Here is an 18,223-nt window from a genome sequence, read left to right on the forward strand (position 1 = left end):
AAAGGCCTGATCCTTCAATGGCCAAGACAGCCTTCCAACTGAGCTGAAGCACCTGGAGGCAACATTCCAAAGGAATGGGTACAACAGCCAGCAGATAAGGCATGTGTTCAGACAGGTTGTACCTAGTCTACAGCAGTAAGAAAGAGTGAACACAAATCTGTAACACACATCCTATTTGTCCAGATAAGTTAGCAGACCCTTGGAATGACATAATCTCAAATGTTATTTCACTCACTTTGAAAGACCTGGACACTACTAGGTTCACTAAAGTATCGTGTACACCTTTGCAAACCATGGGTCCACTAAATCTCCTGCCAAAGCAGCAAGACTTCCATTTGGGAAACTGTATGCATGAAAGAAAAGAGGTTCTGCGAACATAGATGTCATGCTGAATTATGCCAGACTACCAAATCAGCCATGGCTGACTGTAGTTGAAAACTGGACATACTAGAGATTGCAACAAAACCAAGGTACTTAGACTGTCTTCTTTTGGGATTGCATTATTAAAGAGATCATTGAAACTAGGTTTCAAGATGATTTAATTGACAAACATAGTGATCTACAACTGAGTTAGGCATTGAACCTTGCACGAGCCAAGAAAAAGCAAAGAGTTCACCTGCAGTGTGGTCTATGTTTGATAGTAATAGTGAGGAGATGAAAACAGTAGTTTGCAGCCAAGCAGGACCAATCCTACTCCTGTCACCGCACCCTGTGGTGACTGCATAAATAGTAAAAAGATTGAAGTGATAGTAAGAGTAATGACCGAAGTATATAGAATGCCGATCCAAGAGAGCAGCAATCATCAGAAAACATGTAGTGGGTTTGTGTTTGTGTGTGTGTGTGTGTGTGTGTGTGTGTGTGTGTGTGTGTGTGTGTGACAGAGAGAGAGAGGGAGTTTGTGTTTGAATTCATAATATATTTGCATCTTTCTTATAAAATTGTATGACTTATAACAATAATTTGTTTGATAACAAAACCTGGTTTTCAGCTCTCAAGATCATGATCATATGTTTTGAGAGTGAGTTAGTGACAGATTGGATAAGAATAGCGCGTACTATCAGGGAGATTGGACAGAACAATGAAGGAGGGCTAATATTTTGGAACTTCCTTGATTTTGTTGTTACCCAGAGAACACCATTATTCATCCTCCTGCTGCCATTCTTGCATCAAAAGGTTAGTTTCATTGCTATAATTTTCCTCATATTTTACTGCAGAAATATCAAATGTTATCATATCATTTATAGTAATCATCCTGTTTCTATACAGTTATGCATAAAATTAAACTGAACAAAAAAATTTCACATTGCTTGTTACCATTTAAATAAAACAACATGCAAGAATCATAAAAGTAAGGTTGCAGTTGGTTGAGTCTTCAATGTTTTGTGTATTGAAATTCAGTGGTTTGTTATTCCTTAAGATAAGTAATACTGATTACTTACTTAGCATTTGTCAATGCTTATTAAAGAACGTGTAATGTTAGCTAAAGCTATGATGAATTTTGGTTAATCCCCATCACTGCTTCTTATTATTCCACATGAATTATTGAAAATCAGTTCATAACACAATTAAGAACCCGCTTGTAGTAGTGATACTATGCTGTCTGTTGTACTTGTATAACCTAAAATATTTTAGTGGTTCAGTGCTGTGAATTTGCATAACAAGCAGCAAATAGTCTTTGTGTTGACTAGTTGTCAAGATAATTCTGTCTTCAAATATTATATGTGGCACCAAAGTTTTATATAGGACTACTCTTCATAATACTGCTACGAAATTGTGGAGAAATTGGTGAAGCTACTGTGACTACCCCCCATGAACCATGGACCTTGCCGTTGGTGGGGATACTTGCGTGCCTCAGCAATACAGATGGCCGTACCGTAGGTGCAACCACAATGGAGGGGTATCCGTTGAGAGGCCAGACAAACGTGTGGTTCCTGAAGAGGGGCAGCAGCCTTTTCAGTAGCTGCAGGGGCAACAGTCTGGATGATTGACTGCAGAAATATCAAATGTTATCATATCATTTATAGTAATCATCCTGTTTCTATACAGTTATGCATAAAATTAAACTGAACAAAAAAATTTCACATTGCTTGTTACCATTTAAATAAAACAACATGCAAGAATCATAAAAGTAAGGTTGCAGTTGGTTGAGTCTTCAATGTTTTGTGTATTGAAATTCAGTGGTTTGTTATTCCTTAAGATAAGTAATACTGATTACTTACTTAGCATTTGTCAATGCTTATTAAAGAACGTGTAATGTTAGCTAAAGCTATGATGAATTTTGGTTAATCCCCATCACTGCTTCTTATTATTCCACATGAATTATTGAAAATCAGTTCATAACACAATTAAGAACCCGCTTGTAGTAGTGATACTATGCTGTCTGTTGTACTTGTATAACCTAAAATATTTTAGTGGTTCAGTGCTGTGAATTTGCATAACAAGCAGCAAATAGTCTTTGTGTTGACTAGTTGTCAAGATAATTCTGTCTTCAAATATTATATGTGGCACCAAAGTTTTATATAGGACTACTCTTCATAATACTGCTACGAAATTGTGGAGAAATTGGTGAAGCTACTGTGACTACCCCCCATGAACCATGGACCTTGCCGTTGGTGGGGATACTTGCGTGCCTCAGCAATACAGATGGCCGTACCGTAGGTGCAACCACAATGGAGGGGTATCCGTTGAGAGGCCAGACAAACGTGTGGTTCCTGAAGAGGGGCAGCAGCCTTTTCAGTAGCTGCAGGGGCAACAGTCTGGATGATTGACTGATCTGGCCTTGTAACACTAACCAAAACGGTCTTGCTGTGCTGGTACTGCGAACGGCTGAAAGCAAGGGGAAACTACAGCTGTAATTTTTCCTGAGGGCATGCAGCTTTACTGTATGGTTAAATGATGATGGCATCTTCTTGGGTAAAATATTACGGAGGTAAAATAGTCCCCCATTCGGATCTCCGGGCGGGGACTACTCATGAGGACGTCGTTATCAGGAGAGAGAAAACTGGCATTCTATGGATCAGAGCATGGAATGTCAGATGCCTTAATTGGGCAGGTAGGTTAGAAAATTTAAAAAGGGAAATGGATAGGTTAAAGTTAGATATGGTGAGAATTAGTGAAGTTCAGTGGCCGGAGGAACAAGAATTTCGGTCAGGTGGATACAGGGTTATAAATACAAAATCCAACAGGGGTAATGCAGGAGTAGGTTTAATAATGAATAAAAAAAATAGGAGTGCGGGTAAGCTACTACAAACAGCATAGTGAAAGCATTATTGTGGCCAAGATAGACACGAAGCCCATGCCTACTACAGTAGTAGAAGTTTATATGCCAGCTATCTCTGCAGATGATGAAGAAGTTGATGAAATGTATGATGAGATAACAGAAATTATTCAGGTAGTTAAGGGAGATGAAAATTTAATAGTCATGTGTGACTGGAATTCGAGAGTAGGAAAAGGGAGAGAAGGAAATATAGTAGGTGAATATGGATTGGAGGTAAAAAATGAATGAGGAAGCTGTCTGGTAGAATTTTGCATGGAGCATAACTTAATCATAGTTAAAACTTGGTTCAAGAATCATAAAAGAAGGTTGTATACATGGAAGAATCCTGGAGATACTAGACTGTATGAGATAGATTATATAATGGTAAGACAGAGATTTAGGAACCAGGTTTTAAATTGTAAGACATTTCCAGAGGCAGATGTGGACTTTGACCACAATCTATTGGTTATGAACTATAGATTAAAACTGAATAAACTGCAAAAAGGTGGGAATTTAAGGAGATGGGACCTGGATAAACTTAAAGAACCAGAGGTTGTACAGAGTTTCAGAGAGAGCATAAGGGAACAATTGACAGGAATGGGGGAAAGAAATACAGTAGAAGAAGAATGGCTAGCTCTCAGGGATGAAGTAGTGAAGACAGCAGAGGATCAAATAGGTAAAAAGACGAGGGCTAGTAGAAATCCTTGGGTAACAGAAGAAATATTGAATTTAATTGATCAAAGGAGAAAATATAAAAATGCAGTAAATGAAGCAGGCAAAAAGGAATACAAATGGCTCAAAAATGAGATCGACAGGAACTGCAAAATGGCTAAGCAGGGATGGCTAGAGGACAAATGTAAGGACGTAGAGGCTTATCTCACTAGGGGTAAGATAGATACTGCCTACAGGAAAATTAAAGAGACTTTTGGAGAAAAGAAAACCACTTGTATGAATATCAAGAGCTGAGATGGGAGCCCAGTTCTAAGCAAAGAAGGGAAAGCAGAAAGGTGGAAGGAGTATATAGAGGGTCTATACAGGGGCGATGTACTTGAGGACAATATTATGGAAATGGAAGAGGAGGCAGATGAAGATGAAATGGGAGATACGATACTGTGTGAAGAGTTTGACAGAGCACCGAAAGACCCGAGTCGAAACAAGGCCTGGGAGTAGACAACATTCCATTAGAACTACTGACGGCCTTGGGAGAGCCAGTCCTGACAAAACTCTACCATCTGGTGAGCAAGATGTATGAGACAGGCGAAATACTCTCAGACTTCAAGAAGAATACAATAATTCCAATCCCAAAGAAAGCAGGTGTTGACAGATGTGAGAATTACCAAACTATCAGTTTAATAAGTCACAGCTGCAAAATACTAACATGAGTTCTTTACAGACGAATGGAAAAACTGGTAGCAGTCAACCTCGGGGAAGATCAGTTCGGATTCCGTAGAAATATTGGAACACGTGAGGCAATACTGATCCTACGACTTATCTTAGAAGAAAGATTAAGGAAAGGCAAACCTACATTTCTAGCATTTGTAGACTTAGAGAAAGCTTTTGACAATGTTGACTGGAATACTCTCTTTCAAATTCTAAGGGTGGCAGAAGTAAAATACAGGGAGTGAAAGGGTATTTACAATTTGTACAGAAACCAGATGGCAGTCATAAGAGTCAAGGGGCATGAAAAGGGAGCAGTGGTTGGGAAGGGAGTGAGACAGGGTTGTAGCCTCTCCCCGATGTAATTCAATCTGTATATTGAGCAAGCAGTAAAGGAAACAAAAGAAAAATTTGGAGTAGGTATTAAAATCCATGGATAAGAAATAAAAACTTTTATGTTCACTGATGACATTGTAATTCTGTAGGGACAGCAAAGGACCTGGAAGAGCAGTTGAACGGAATGGATAGTGTCTTGAAAAGGGCATATAAAATTATCATCAACAAAAGCAAAACGAGGATAATGGAATGTAGTTGAATTAAGTCAGGTGATGCTGAGGGAATTAGATTAGGTAATGAGACACATAAAAGTAGTAAAGGAGTTTTGCTATTTGGGGAGCAAAATAACTGATGATGATCGAAGTAGAGAGGATATAAAATGTAGACTGGCAATGGCAAGGAAAGCGTTTCTGAAGAAGGGAAATTTGTTAACATCGTGTATAGATTTCATTGTCAGGAAGTCGTTTCTGAAAGTATTTGTATGGAGTGTAGCCATGTGGGCAATAAATAGTTTGAACAAGAAGAGAATAGAAGCTTTCGAAATGTGGTGCTACAGAAGAATGCTGAAGATTAGATGGGTAGATCACATAACTAATGAGGAGTTATTGAACAGAATTGTGGAGAAGAGGAGTTTGTGGCACAACTTGACAAGAAGGAGGGACCGGTTGGCAGGACATGTTCTGAGGCATCCAGGGATCACAAATTTAGCATTGGAGGGCAGCATGGAGGATAAAAATTGTAGAGGTAGACCAAGAGATGAATACACTAAGCAGATTCAGAAGGATGTAGGTTGCAGTAAGTACTGGGAGATGAAGAAGCTTGCACAGGATAGAGTAGCATGGAGAGCCGCATCAAACCAGTCTCAGGACTGAAGACCACAACAACAACAACAACTGCGACTAAGGATTCTTCCAATTCTCAGTAGACATTGAAGTTGTATATCAGCATCAATAATGTGCAAATAAATATGAGATAAAAATATATGTATTGAATCAATGAGACAGTGTTCTCAAAATATATTCTCTAAGCATTTTTATTTTTCTAAAGTATACTGTATACAGTAAGTATGGCATATGCTACATGCATGAAAGCGTGACAGATACTAAATTATTTTTTTTTTTTTAGATGATGTATTGCCTATAGGACTTTATTTCATGATCTTTTGCCAATGATCATTTAGTGATTTTTCTGATATTTCAAGTGCACATGTGGCAAGAATTTTCCAAGATTCACACCCTGTTACTGGTAGGTGAATCTTGGACAATGTTAGTCACTCATTCTGCTGACTTTTGACTGAAGATCTCAAGACAAGCATCAACAAGCAACATGCCAAGAAGTGGACATGAAAGAGTCAATAGTTTTATACTCATTAAAAGTACTACTCATTCTGCATATGATTGTTAAAAATATTTATTCTGACTGTAGTTTCAACAATTTGTCATTATCTAGTGTAATAGGATATTCAAGCCCATTCTGAAACATTAAGTCATGACATACTGGAAAATAGTTCTCAGCAGTCTGAATACTAATATGTATTATCCATGCTTTCACACACATGTGAGCACAAACCATGTGGCAGGCACAATAACAACAATCAGCTCACATAAAAAATATATATATATAATCTCCAGTATGCCCCAGAGTGAATCATTTGTACAGCTAACGTGGACTTCTATACATTAAATCTTGAATTCTTTATGTTGGATACATGACCTATTAAAGTAGGAGAGTTCAAAATTTATAATATAATATTCTTGTAGAACTATTAATCAGTTCCAAGAATATATCTGTGTTAATAAAATCTTCTTGGTTTTCAAGCAGAACATTTTGGCTTGAAAACCAAGAATATTTTTTTCAGGCATGCCACCATGACAGACTCCAAGTACAATATACTAACATAACTACTTGGTTGATATATTAGGATAATGCAAACAGATGGATCAATATCCCTGCAATAGACCTAGATGCAAGACCTTCCCCATACATCCTCCCACCACCGCCTGCTCTAGTCTGGTCACAGACATCATCGCAACAAAGGCAGGCTTACCAGTGAAACCAATCATGTGATCTACAAGCTAAGCTGCAACCACTGTGCTGCATTCTATGTGAGCTTGACAACAAACTAGCTGTCTGTCTGCATGAATGGCCACCAACAAACTGTGGCCAAGAAACAACAGGACTACACTGTTGCCGAGCATGCCACCCAACGTGATGTACTTCATTTCAGTGACTGCTTCTCAGTCTGTACTGTTTGGATCCTTCCCACCAACACCAGCTTTTCTGAATTGTGCAGGTGGGAACTCTCCCTGCAGTATATCCTACGTTCCTGTAATCCTTCTGACCTCCACCTTTGTTAGTCATTTTCAGTGCCCATCTAGACCCTTCCCTGTTCCCATTCCAGCACTATGCAGTCCTCTATTCCACCAACACACTCAGTCTTTTTACTTCTCTGCTTTTCTAGTACCCCTCTCCCTTGCCCTTCATATAACCTCAAGATTGCACCTAGCTGCCTTACCCTCCCTTCACCTCGTTCTTGCACGATTCACCAGCAGCACTTACCATCTCCCACCCTTAATGCTAGCCCTCCTGCTCCCCACCCCAGCCTCTTCCTTACCCTCACCCTGTTGCCTCTCCCACCATTGGCTGCTGTTTGTAGTCTGCCATCAGCTGCTCGTGACTGTGGTCATGTGTGTGTGAGTAGCATTTGCATATGTGTGTGTGTGTGTGTGTGTGTGTGTGTGTGTGTGTGTGTCTGTGTGTGTGTGTGTGTGTGGTCTATTTTTAACAAAGGCCTCATTTGCTGAAAGCTTATATTGTGGCAGTTGTTCTGTTGTACCCATCTGTGACTCAGCATCTCTGCTACATGGTGAGTAGCAACTGTCCTTTTCATAAAATTGTTACATTCCACCCCGAATTTTCCATTGTTTGATTTTGCGAACAGATTCATCTTAGTGAAGTGACAGCTGAGAATAGAATCTGCTATTTTAAGATCTTATAATGTGCTGTGCTTGACTGCCAAAAATTCATGTGGAGTATATGTAATAATTGAGAGGAGGGACCACTACTTGAGGTGATGAGTGGCAGATAGTTTCATAAAAGGCAGTAGTAACTGTTATGCCTTCTCCAGAATAGAATAGAAACAAAGAGCGCACATCTGTACTTCTGAAGAAAATGCAGCCTTAGAAGTGGATCCCAAGTTAGGCAAGCATAGGGAATGAAATTAGCTGTGTCTTTAAGAAGAACATTTCCTGCATTTGCCTTCAGTGAGTTAGGAAAACATAAAATTAGATTTTAGCGAAAATAGTATGTCCATATCACCGTATTGTACCCAGGTGTATCAGATGATGGAATTTTGCTGAAAATGGTTACAGAAATAAAGGTTTCATCAAATAGCATCTTTTGTGGAAAATATGTCATTTTTAAAATAACCCAACAGGATTAAGAATCTTTATACAAAACATATTATTACAAAGGTGAACATAAAAAAATTCCCCCAAATATTTTGTAACAAAGGTGAACCAATTCAAATTATCTTTGGAAAATAGTTGCAGATAATGGCTTAGAAAAGTTTTCTGAAGAAGGAAGGAAATGCAAGTTGGGAAAAGCCTAAGGTATCATAAAGAATGTACAAACTGAATAAAGATTGTCTAACAATGTTGCAATAAAGTGCTACAACAATGCAACCAGAATGCATATTTGCAAGTAAAAGTAAAATTATACAGCATTGTTAGCTCAGAGACCCCCAGCCATCTAACTCATAGGTTTCCTTTCCTAGTGCACAGTGACATATTTTCTTCCCAAAATTTGAGTGTAGCTGACTGTGACGAGTGCTTGTAGATTTGAGTGCCATGTTTGTGTTGATTATAGTAAGAGAGAGAAGCAGAGGGTGAAATCAGTGCCATTACATAGATTATTCTTTTCAAATAGCATCAAGGGGACCACCAGGCTGTTTGGCACCATCCAATAGACAAGTCACTATCAATATTACATTTGTCCTCACTCTATGAGACAATCTCAAGAGGTTTGCAATTTAATCCAAGATATTGATATGAAGTCCAGTGATCAGGAACTACATGGTACCACCCCTCTTTTGCATAACCAGCCCAATACTACTGCTAAAAATTTCTTCCAGCTACAGGATTCAAACCAGCTGTCTCTGACTCATCACTGGTGTACAAGCAGATGATCACACTGAAATAAGAAAAATAAAATACTGTTTTCCATTCATTTTGTTCTTTTACCTAATAAAATCTAAACTAAACTCTGCATGAACTGTCTATGTAAGTTCAGTGATACTGACCGGCTGCCATGTCATCCTCAGCCCACAGGCGTCACTGGATGTGGATATGGAGGGGTACGTGGTCAGCACACCACTCTCCCAGCCATGTGGCAGTTTACAAGACCAGAACCACTGCTTCTCAATCAAGTAGCTCCTCAGTTTGTCTCACAAGGGCTGAATGCGCCCCACTTGCCAACAGCACTGAGTAGACCAGGTTGTCACCCATCCAAGTGCTAGCCCAGCCTGACAGCACTTAACTTCAGTGATCTGACGGGAACCAGTGTTAGCACTGCAACAAGGCTGTTGGCTTCAATATGCCAATGATTTAATACTATCTTTTACTTTTAATTGCACTTCAGTCTCCTTTTCCTGTAGTACAAGAATTTCTCAAAGAGTATTTTTCTTAAACAACATCACTTAATTTTTGAGGTCCTACTGGCACACGAGAGCTACAGTTTCAAAATTTTGTATAGACTTATATTTATTGGACATGTGGTATATATGGATTTTCTTTCATATTTGGTAGTTTTATGTCATGAGGTTTTCTCATGTACAGGGGTACAGTGGATGGGGTGGGAGGTGGAGGGGTGAAATCCCCTGCAGATAATGGTTGTCACTCGAACATAACCTTCAGTGTAGAGAAATGTTATTTTGTGAAGAAATTGGTGGAAAGACCTATTTCACATTTTTTTTCTACACATTGTCAATATATCACTGAAAATAGCCATAATCATTAAATATTTAAATATATGTATTCCAAACTGTTTAATGTAGAATGACCACATAACACACATAGAAGAAAGTGCAAGTGGCAGACTAAAATTTATAGAAATGATTCCAAGGAAATGTAATGCATTTCAACATGAGAGAGTTCACAAATCTCTCTTATGAATAATGTATTGATTCATGAGTATTTTCTATCACTATGGAATTTTTACTGTATAGGTTTGATATATGAAACAGAGAATATTCAAAGAACAACTGCATGTTTCATCATTGATATGTTCAAAAATTCTGGAACATCACTGAGTGGGAGAAACTACATGAGAGGAGTTAGATCGACTTACTATTAAAATTCTAAAAATGCACTTTCTATTAACAGTTAGGCAGTGTATTACCCCCCCCCCTCCCCCCCCCCCCCCACTTTACATATCTCACAAAATTACAATGATGACAATATTATGAAGGAATAGATTGCTACTCACCACATGACGGAGATGTTGAGTGGCAGAGAGGCACAGCAAAAAGACTGCTTAAAAAGTAAGCTTTTTGCCAAAAGGCCTTCTTCTAAAATAGACAAAACACACACACACACACACACACACACACACACACACACACATTGATGCAAACACAACTCACATACACATGACTACATGGCCAGAGACAGTGGTCACTTGTGTGTGTGTGTGTGTGTGTGTGTGTGTGTGTGTGTGTGTGTGTGTGTGTTTTTTGTCTATTTGAGAAGAAGACCTTTTGGCTGAAAGCTTACTTGCTTAGCAGTCTTTTTGTTCTGCTTGTCTGCGGCTCAACATCTCAACTACAGGGTGAATAGCAATCTGTTCCTTTCATAATATTGTCATTATTCCATCCTGGATTTTCCATTGTCTAAAATTACTATGATAGTGATAGAGAAATTCAGGCTTAGTAACCTTCCAAACTACTTACATGTGTGTGTGTCCTGGTGACACTGTTGTTATAGCACACAAATTTATTAGTGCTAGTAGTACTCTAAATAACACAACATTTATTTACAAGACACCCATTGTTGAGAAGCAAGTCATTCAGTCTTATAAATTGCGGTCAAAATCACTGTTTCATAAAAACAGGGTTCATAAACCATTAAACAAATTGTTTGGAAGCAGTTCTAGTCAGTATGGCATAAAAGATTTCTGGACACAATACGATTGTCAAGGATAACTTCTCCCAGTGCAGAAAACAATCTTATCAGAATTTTTTCCTTCAAAATTAATTAACACAAGGTGAGTTGTGTCTTCATTAGGGCAAAGAAGTTCTCACTCTTTAGTTCCATGAAGCGTTGTTAAACAAACAACTGGCAATGCCAAATCAAGGGTGCCTCTTGTGGCTGGCCCGCAAGTAGGTGACTGTCTTATTCACTACATCTATACAAAAGCTTTCCACCAATTATTCTTTCAGCAGATTATCTTCAAATGGACTAGGTGTGGGAAAAATGATATTGGCATAAGAGCCCTCCAGCATACACTTTGAGGTTACACGTGAGTTATATTATTATTATTATTATTATTATTATTATACAAATTTGGCCATTAAAGACCGTGAAAACAGTTATTTCTTGCACTTCTGGGAAGTCTTCTTTCTCTCAGTCCACACTTCTTTCATTCTTGCGCTGAAGGCGGCTTTTCTCTCTTCAGACCATTTAGTTCCACACGTCTTCTTAATTTTCACACCAAAACCCGTGAATGAATTCAGTTTTTTTCTAAAAAGGTTTCTGTTAAATATTGTTTCCTGATCTATGTCCATTTCTTTTAGATCTCTTTCTGTGTTGATAAACCATAAATTTTTATTTTTTAGATTTGCGATGTACGAAAATATTTATTTTGTAAGCCTATTCGGGTTCATCCTCATGATGTGAGCCTAAAAGGAGCATCTTCTTTTTCTAATTTCGTCTGTAATTTTGCTGCACTTCGTATACACTTCTTTGTTGCTTTTTAGTCTGTATACAGGCTTGCCTTGATCATCTGTTATTTTCCTGTGTCCAAGAATTGTCGTCACAATTCTTCTTTCACGATTTTCTATCTGTTCTGCGTATGTAAAATTTGCCAGTGTTTCTGATGCATATAGTATCTGTGGTCTAATGACAGTCTGGTAGTGTCGTGAGTTTAATGTTTTTGGATATACATTTTTTTTAATACATTTGTCTGCAGTAGTGAGTTGCTGTCTCTAGTTTTTGTATTCTAGCCCTGCAGGCTGGATGACCTTTTGCCACAGGCTGAATTAGTTCACCAAGATATTTAAAATGTTTAGATACCTGTATTTTCCCGTATTTCGTAGTTATTTTCTTTGGTGGATTTTTGATATTTGTAATGATTTCTGTCTTTTCAAGTGAAATTTGCAAGCCTGCTTTTTCAGCAGTTTCTTTAAGTAATTCTATTTGTTTTATTGTGTCTTATAACATGAGTTATAAATATAAATCTAGAACCTTATCCTTAAGATTTCGCAATTTTATCTTCTTCTTCTTTATCACCCATTTCCAGGTTCCCAGATAGGCTTGTGAATCATGGACCTCCATTTTTGTCTGTCTCTCCACCACTCTTCTCTTTGTTTAAGTACAGCTTCTGGATTTCCTCCCCTCATATCTTCCCATCTCTGCTACCTGCATTTGTCTCTCATCCTTTTGTGTTACAGTCCATATACCACATTCATATCCTAGAAATGGTTCATGATATGTTGAACATAGAACTTTTTTTACGTTCCTTTGGGATTTCTCTGTTCCACAGAATAAACCATTCAGATAGAAGCTGCTTGCTTGCTGTGTTCTTGTATCAAATTTCGTTGGCTATTTTACCATCATTTGTGATTACATTTCCTATGCACTTTAAACTTTTGACCACTTCCAAAATTTTCCATTCAGTGTCATCTGAACCCTTCCTTCCTTATGTCCATCCCTTAGTTAGAACTACTGTTTTGCTCTTCTCTGTGTTTACTCTCTGTAGATTTTTCTATCTCACGGTTCCATACATGTACTTGCCTTTGCGTTTTTTTCCTCACCTGACATTACTATGACATCTGCAAAAAAACATAGCTTTTGTTGAATTTTTTCTTAATTTCTGTTGAATATTTTTATCAGTTTTCTCCATGGTTATGATGAATAATGTGGAGAACAGCACGATTCCCTGTCATGGACCCATTTCAGTTTTAATCCTTTTTTTCTGTTCTATACTGGCATTTACTCTACTAACACACATTGTGTACAGAGCTCTTATTATTTTTTGAATTGCTAAAAGTCTATGTGATGGTGGGCAGTATCCTGGTATTTAGAAAAAATATATTTGTAAAAATATACCTTGCTGCTATCACTGAATGATATCAGAGGCTACAGAAAGCAATGCAGAATTTCATATCACTAGAGTCATCCCCTCCAACACCTCCACTCTCATACCTACAAAACAGGTAACTGTTAATGAAAATCTTGTACAAAGAAGGCTAAAATCTAATTCCCTATCATTCAGAAAAATATTGTTTTAAATACAGTGTGCTACAGTGTTCTGTACTGGGACCAATATAGTTGCTGCTTGTAAATGATTTGGAATCATCCAGCCCTAACTATACATACATTAAATATTCTGATGACACAAATATTCTTATCGAAGGAAAGACCCCAGAAGAGCTCCAAAATGAAAGAAAAAACAGCACTTCACATATATCAGAATGGTCCAGAATTAACAGTGTCATAATAAACACACAGAAAACAAACACTGTTCATCTACATGCAGTGCAGAATAAACAGCCTCTAACTGCAACCATAGAATTGTTAGGCAGAAGACTTGAAACTCTAAATACCACTGAATTTCTAGGAGTCTGGATCCGACATGACGTAAGATGGCAGAACCACACACACCATTTGTTATAGTATAAAAATTATTGCTGAATGCACATCAGTGCAACCCAAAAAAATGTGTACTATGCCCAAGCAGAATCACTTCTGACATATGATTTAATTTGCCGCAGAAATTCACCACCCAGCAAAAGCAGTTCCATTGCACAAAAAAACAATTACAAGAGCCATGGAACACACAGCACCCCAATCTTCATGCAAATCTTCATTTAAAAATCTTCGTATTCCTACATTACCATGCCTATACATCTTAGAAACAATCATGTTTATAAGGAAAATCATAGATGACAACAGCAAGATTGCTCCAAAAAGCAAAATATCCATTCATAGAACACAAGGAGTAAACAAAATATAAATGTGCAGTTTGCACATACAACACTAAAACAAAAAGAACCCCTGCAAGCGGGGAAAAAACTGTACAACATCCACCTAAGAAACTTAAGGCAATAACTGGCTTGCATAAATTCGAAACTGCAGTTAGTGACTACTTCTTACAGAATTGCTACTATAGTGTTGATGAATTTGTGTCTGCCTTGTAAATATGTGAAAAAATTTAAATACTTTATACAAATAAGGCCTAAATAAGAAATGAGTATGTATAAATTTATTCATGTATTCTATGAATGTGTGAACTGTTGCAACTTACCAAACGAGAATGTGCTGGTAGATAGACATGATAAAAAACACACACACAAACTTCAAGCTTTCAACATATACAGGCCTGTATATGTGCGGATGGATATGTGTGTGTGTGCGAGGGTATACCTGTCCCTTTTTCCCCCTAAGGTAAGTCTTTCCGCTCCCGGGATTGGAATGACTCCTTACCCTCTCCCTTAAAACCCACATCCTTTCGTCTTTCACTCTCCTTCCCTCTTTCCTGATGAAGCAACCATGGGTTGCGAAAGCTTGAAGTTTGTGTGTGTGTTTGTGTGTTTTTTATTGCGTCTATCTACCAGCACTTTCTCGTTTGGTAAATCGCAGCATTTTTTTTAATATAGTTTTCCCATGTGGAATGTTTCTTTCTATTGTGTGTGTGTGGGGGGAAAAATATATTAAAAAACAAAGATGCTGTGAGTACAGTACTATATAACATCTGTTGACCCAATGAGAGTTGTTTGTATAAAGTCTCAGAAAAGAACATTTGACATGATCTTTACATTAAGACATGTAATGGAGAAAAGATGGGAATCTGGAAAAAGAGATGGTGATGACATTTACTGGTATTGAGAAAACCTATGACATCGTGCTTAGACAGCTAGTCTGAGAAAAATTAACGAATAAACATGTTAGTACAGCAAAATTGCAAACAATATGGCTTTAGTTGCATCTCTTCTTAATTTCATTTAATAGTATGATTCGAATGGTTCAAATGGCTCTGAGCACTATGGGACTTAATATCTGTGGTCATCAGTCCCCTAGAACTTAGAACTACTTAAACCTAACTAACCTAAGGACATCACACACATCCATGCCCGAGGCAGCATTCGAACCTGCGACCGTAGTGGTCACGCAGTTCCAGACTGAAGCGCCTAGAACCGCACGGCCACACCGGCTGGCTAATAGTATGAATTTCCTCCATGACCATGATGAATAGTATAGAAAACAGCACACTTCCCTGTCATAGATTTATTTCAACTTTAGACCATTTTGTTTATTTCTTTTCTCAAACTTGACTGACCAAAAATTAGCTTTTCGTGATGCATTCTGCTAGCTAATAATCATGACAATTACAAGCACTTTCCTTTTCTTTGCCATCTTCATGATTGTGATTTAGAAAAAAAATCTGGTGCATATTGTAAATAATAGATTTTCCTTTACGTTCTTTAATGAACTTTCATTTTTATAATATTCTTACATAAATCTCCAGTACTGCATATTATTGATTCAAAACTGTAATTATCAAAATTTATGGCAGTGATGACATCACATTAGAGGGGTTATTTTCATCACTTTTCCATTAATCTTCTCATATTTATATCAGAAATTCATATTTTAAAAACCTTTTAATTTTGATGGAAAATGCCAGTGCATGTTATTTCAAAAATATGGTTCTGTCTAAAGTGCAATTTTTAATTTTGGTAGAAGCTCTTTCAGGTGGAATAAAGTTTACTCTGGGTCCCTGTTGCTGGTGAAAATATTCAAAATCACCGTAGTTGAACAGATGCTATTTGTATCACACTAAACATCAGTCCACATAAATTAGTCCCCCCCCCCCTTTTCCCTGTCCACCCCCTCTGCTCCTCCTCCATTTTGATGTTAAGAAGATTTTGTGGCTCCAGTGAATGCATCCAATAACAGAATCCTTCACCAAACTCAAGGTTGAGCATCATTGTCATTGTGAAGTCACAGTTGTACAGACCAGAATGATTATAAGAAATGTGAAAAGCCTAAGAAGATGGTGAGGATATAGAAAAATATTCCAGGAATCTCTGGTCGAGCGTCAGTATATGTAGTCTGTTTAAATAGTGATATTTTCTATAGCAGTGCTATTGTTTACAGGTCAACCAGCCTCCAGCATCAGATCAAGAAAGACATATGCAACACATTATCAGAGAAAAACTGCGTGGACTAAATTTACCCACGCCAAAAGGGCGTGGATCTTTGCTGATGGACTTAGCTCATGAAATGAAAGAACTAAAGGAAGAGTTAGAGGATAATCAGTATGGTAAATATACCTGAAACTACTGGTTTCAAAAGATTTATAGAAATGGGCAGTGGCACTTGCATCCAGTTTTATTTTATATCATGTGACATAGAAATATTTTTTTGTTACCTAACAGGAAATGTCAGTGAGTTATTCTTTATATATGCAGATGATCAACGGGAAAGTAGACATGCTACAACAGTAGCTGACCCTCCAGTTCCAGAACCTGCAACTACCACTTCAAGGCCAGGTCGATCTTCTCTAATAGCAGATCTGTTAACTGGTGAATTGGGCTGTTCCAGAGAATCCAATAATAAAAACAACAATGATGCAGCTGGTGGCCACAGTTTACCACAATCACAAAAGCACAGAGGTATTTCGACGCATCACTTTTTATCTACTCTCAAAATGGCTGCAACATGCTCTTTACTTAGTTATCTGAGCTTCAGTGTGAAAATACTCAGCTGATTCAATTAATGGACAAGACAAAATATTTTTCATTCCATTGGGATGAACTTATTCTTTACTCTGATGTCATATATATTAATATGTATTATAATATATTATTGTAACATAGTGATTTTATTCTTTTTCTGATTTGGTGAATTTTACTGGTTACAAAAGGTAGACATACAGGGTGAAGCGAAATTCGCACACTCGGGCTTCACAGCATCACTCCTCACATGAGAGAGATAAAAAAAATGTCTCTTTCATTTCGTCTGGCAAGTACATCCGGCAGAAAAAAGACGTTAAAGAGTGGCAATCTGATGACACTGTAACCATATGTACAGTAACAGTCTCTGTCAACACACATAAGTATTGCTCTCAAGTTGGTACAGTGGGTAGACTTTTGGGTTACCATGCAGGAGGTCGAGGGTTCGATCCTGGATTGAGGCACTTTTTTTTTTTTTAATTTGCTTATTTCATTTTGACATTTTGTTCTGTAATATACACCATTTCTTAGGTCACATGTATCCTAAATTTAAAGATTTTGTAACACTCAAAATAACAAATACCTTGAATGAGATTTTCACTCTGCAGCGGAGTGTGCGCTGATATGAAACTTCCTGGCAGGTTAAAACTGTGTGCCCGACCGAGAATCGAACTCGGGACCTTTGCCTTTCGCGGGCAAGTGCTCTACCATCTGAGCTACCGAAGCACGACTCACGCCCAGTGCTCACAGCTTTACTTCTGCCAGTATCTCATCTCCTACCTTCCAAACTTTACAGAAGCTCTCCTGCGAACCTTGCAGAACTAGCACTACTGAAAGAAAGGATATTGCGGAGACATGGCGTAGCCACAGCCTGGGGGATGTTTCCAGAATGAGGTTTTCACTCTGCAGCGGAGTGTGCGCTGATATGAAACTTTCTGGCAGATTAAAACTGTGTGCCCGACCGAGACTCGAACTCGGGACCTTTGCCTTTCGCGGGCAAGTGCTCTTCGCAGGAGAGCTTCTGTAAAGTTTGGAAGGTAGGAGACGAGATACTGGCAGAAGTAAAGCTGTGAGTACTGGGCGTGAGTCGTGCTTTGGTAGCTCAGATGGTATAGCACTTGCCCGCGAAAGGCAAAGGTCCCGAGTTCGAGTCTCGGTCGGGCACACAGTTTTAATCTGCCAGGAAGTAACAAATACCTTGTTAGACAAATAAGAAATATACTGTTGAAACAAATGACCTGTCATAGGACAGAATAACTACAAAAACAATGTCAGTTTTGAGATGCTGAAGATGATAGCAC

The 18,223-nt window shown here is 38.1% G+C and overlaps 1 protein-coding gene across 2 annotated transcripts in view; it reads left to right on the plus strand.

Moving 5' to 3' along the window:
• Nucleotides 1–993: 993 nt before the first annotated feature.
• Nucleotides 994–18,223, plus strand: part of LOC124770362 (protein unc-80 homolog) — a 94,557-nt gene continuing 77,327 nt past the window's right edge. For both annotated transcript variants that reach the window (XM_047249195.1, XM_047249196.1), the window contains exons 1-3: nt 994–1,173; nt 16,345–16,510; nt 16,659–16,862. In XM_047249195.1, coding sequence (XP_047105151.1) covers nt 1,000–1,173; nt 16,345–16,510; nt 16,659–16,862 — 544 coding nt within the window. In that variant the 5' untranslated portion in view covers nt 994–999. The remainder of the gene's footprint in view (nt 1,174–16,344; nt 16,511–16,658; nt 16,863–18,223) is intronic.

Source organism: Schistocerca piceifrons, unplaced genomic scaffold (genome assembly GCF_021461385.2).
Source record: "Schistocerca piceifrons isolate TAMUIC-IGC-003096 unplaced genomic scaffold, iqSchPice1.1 HiC_scaffold_798, whole genome shotgun sequence".
Taxonomy (NCBI): Eukaryota; Metazoa; Arthropoda; class Insecta; order Orthoptera; family Acrididae; genus Schistocerca; species Schistocerca piceifrons.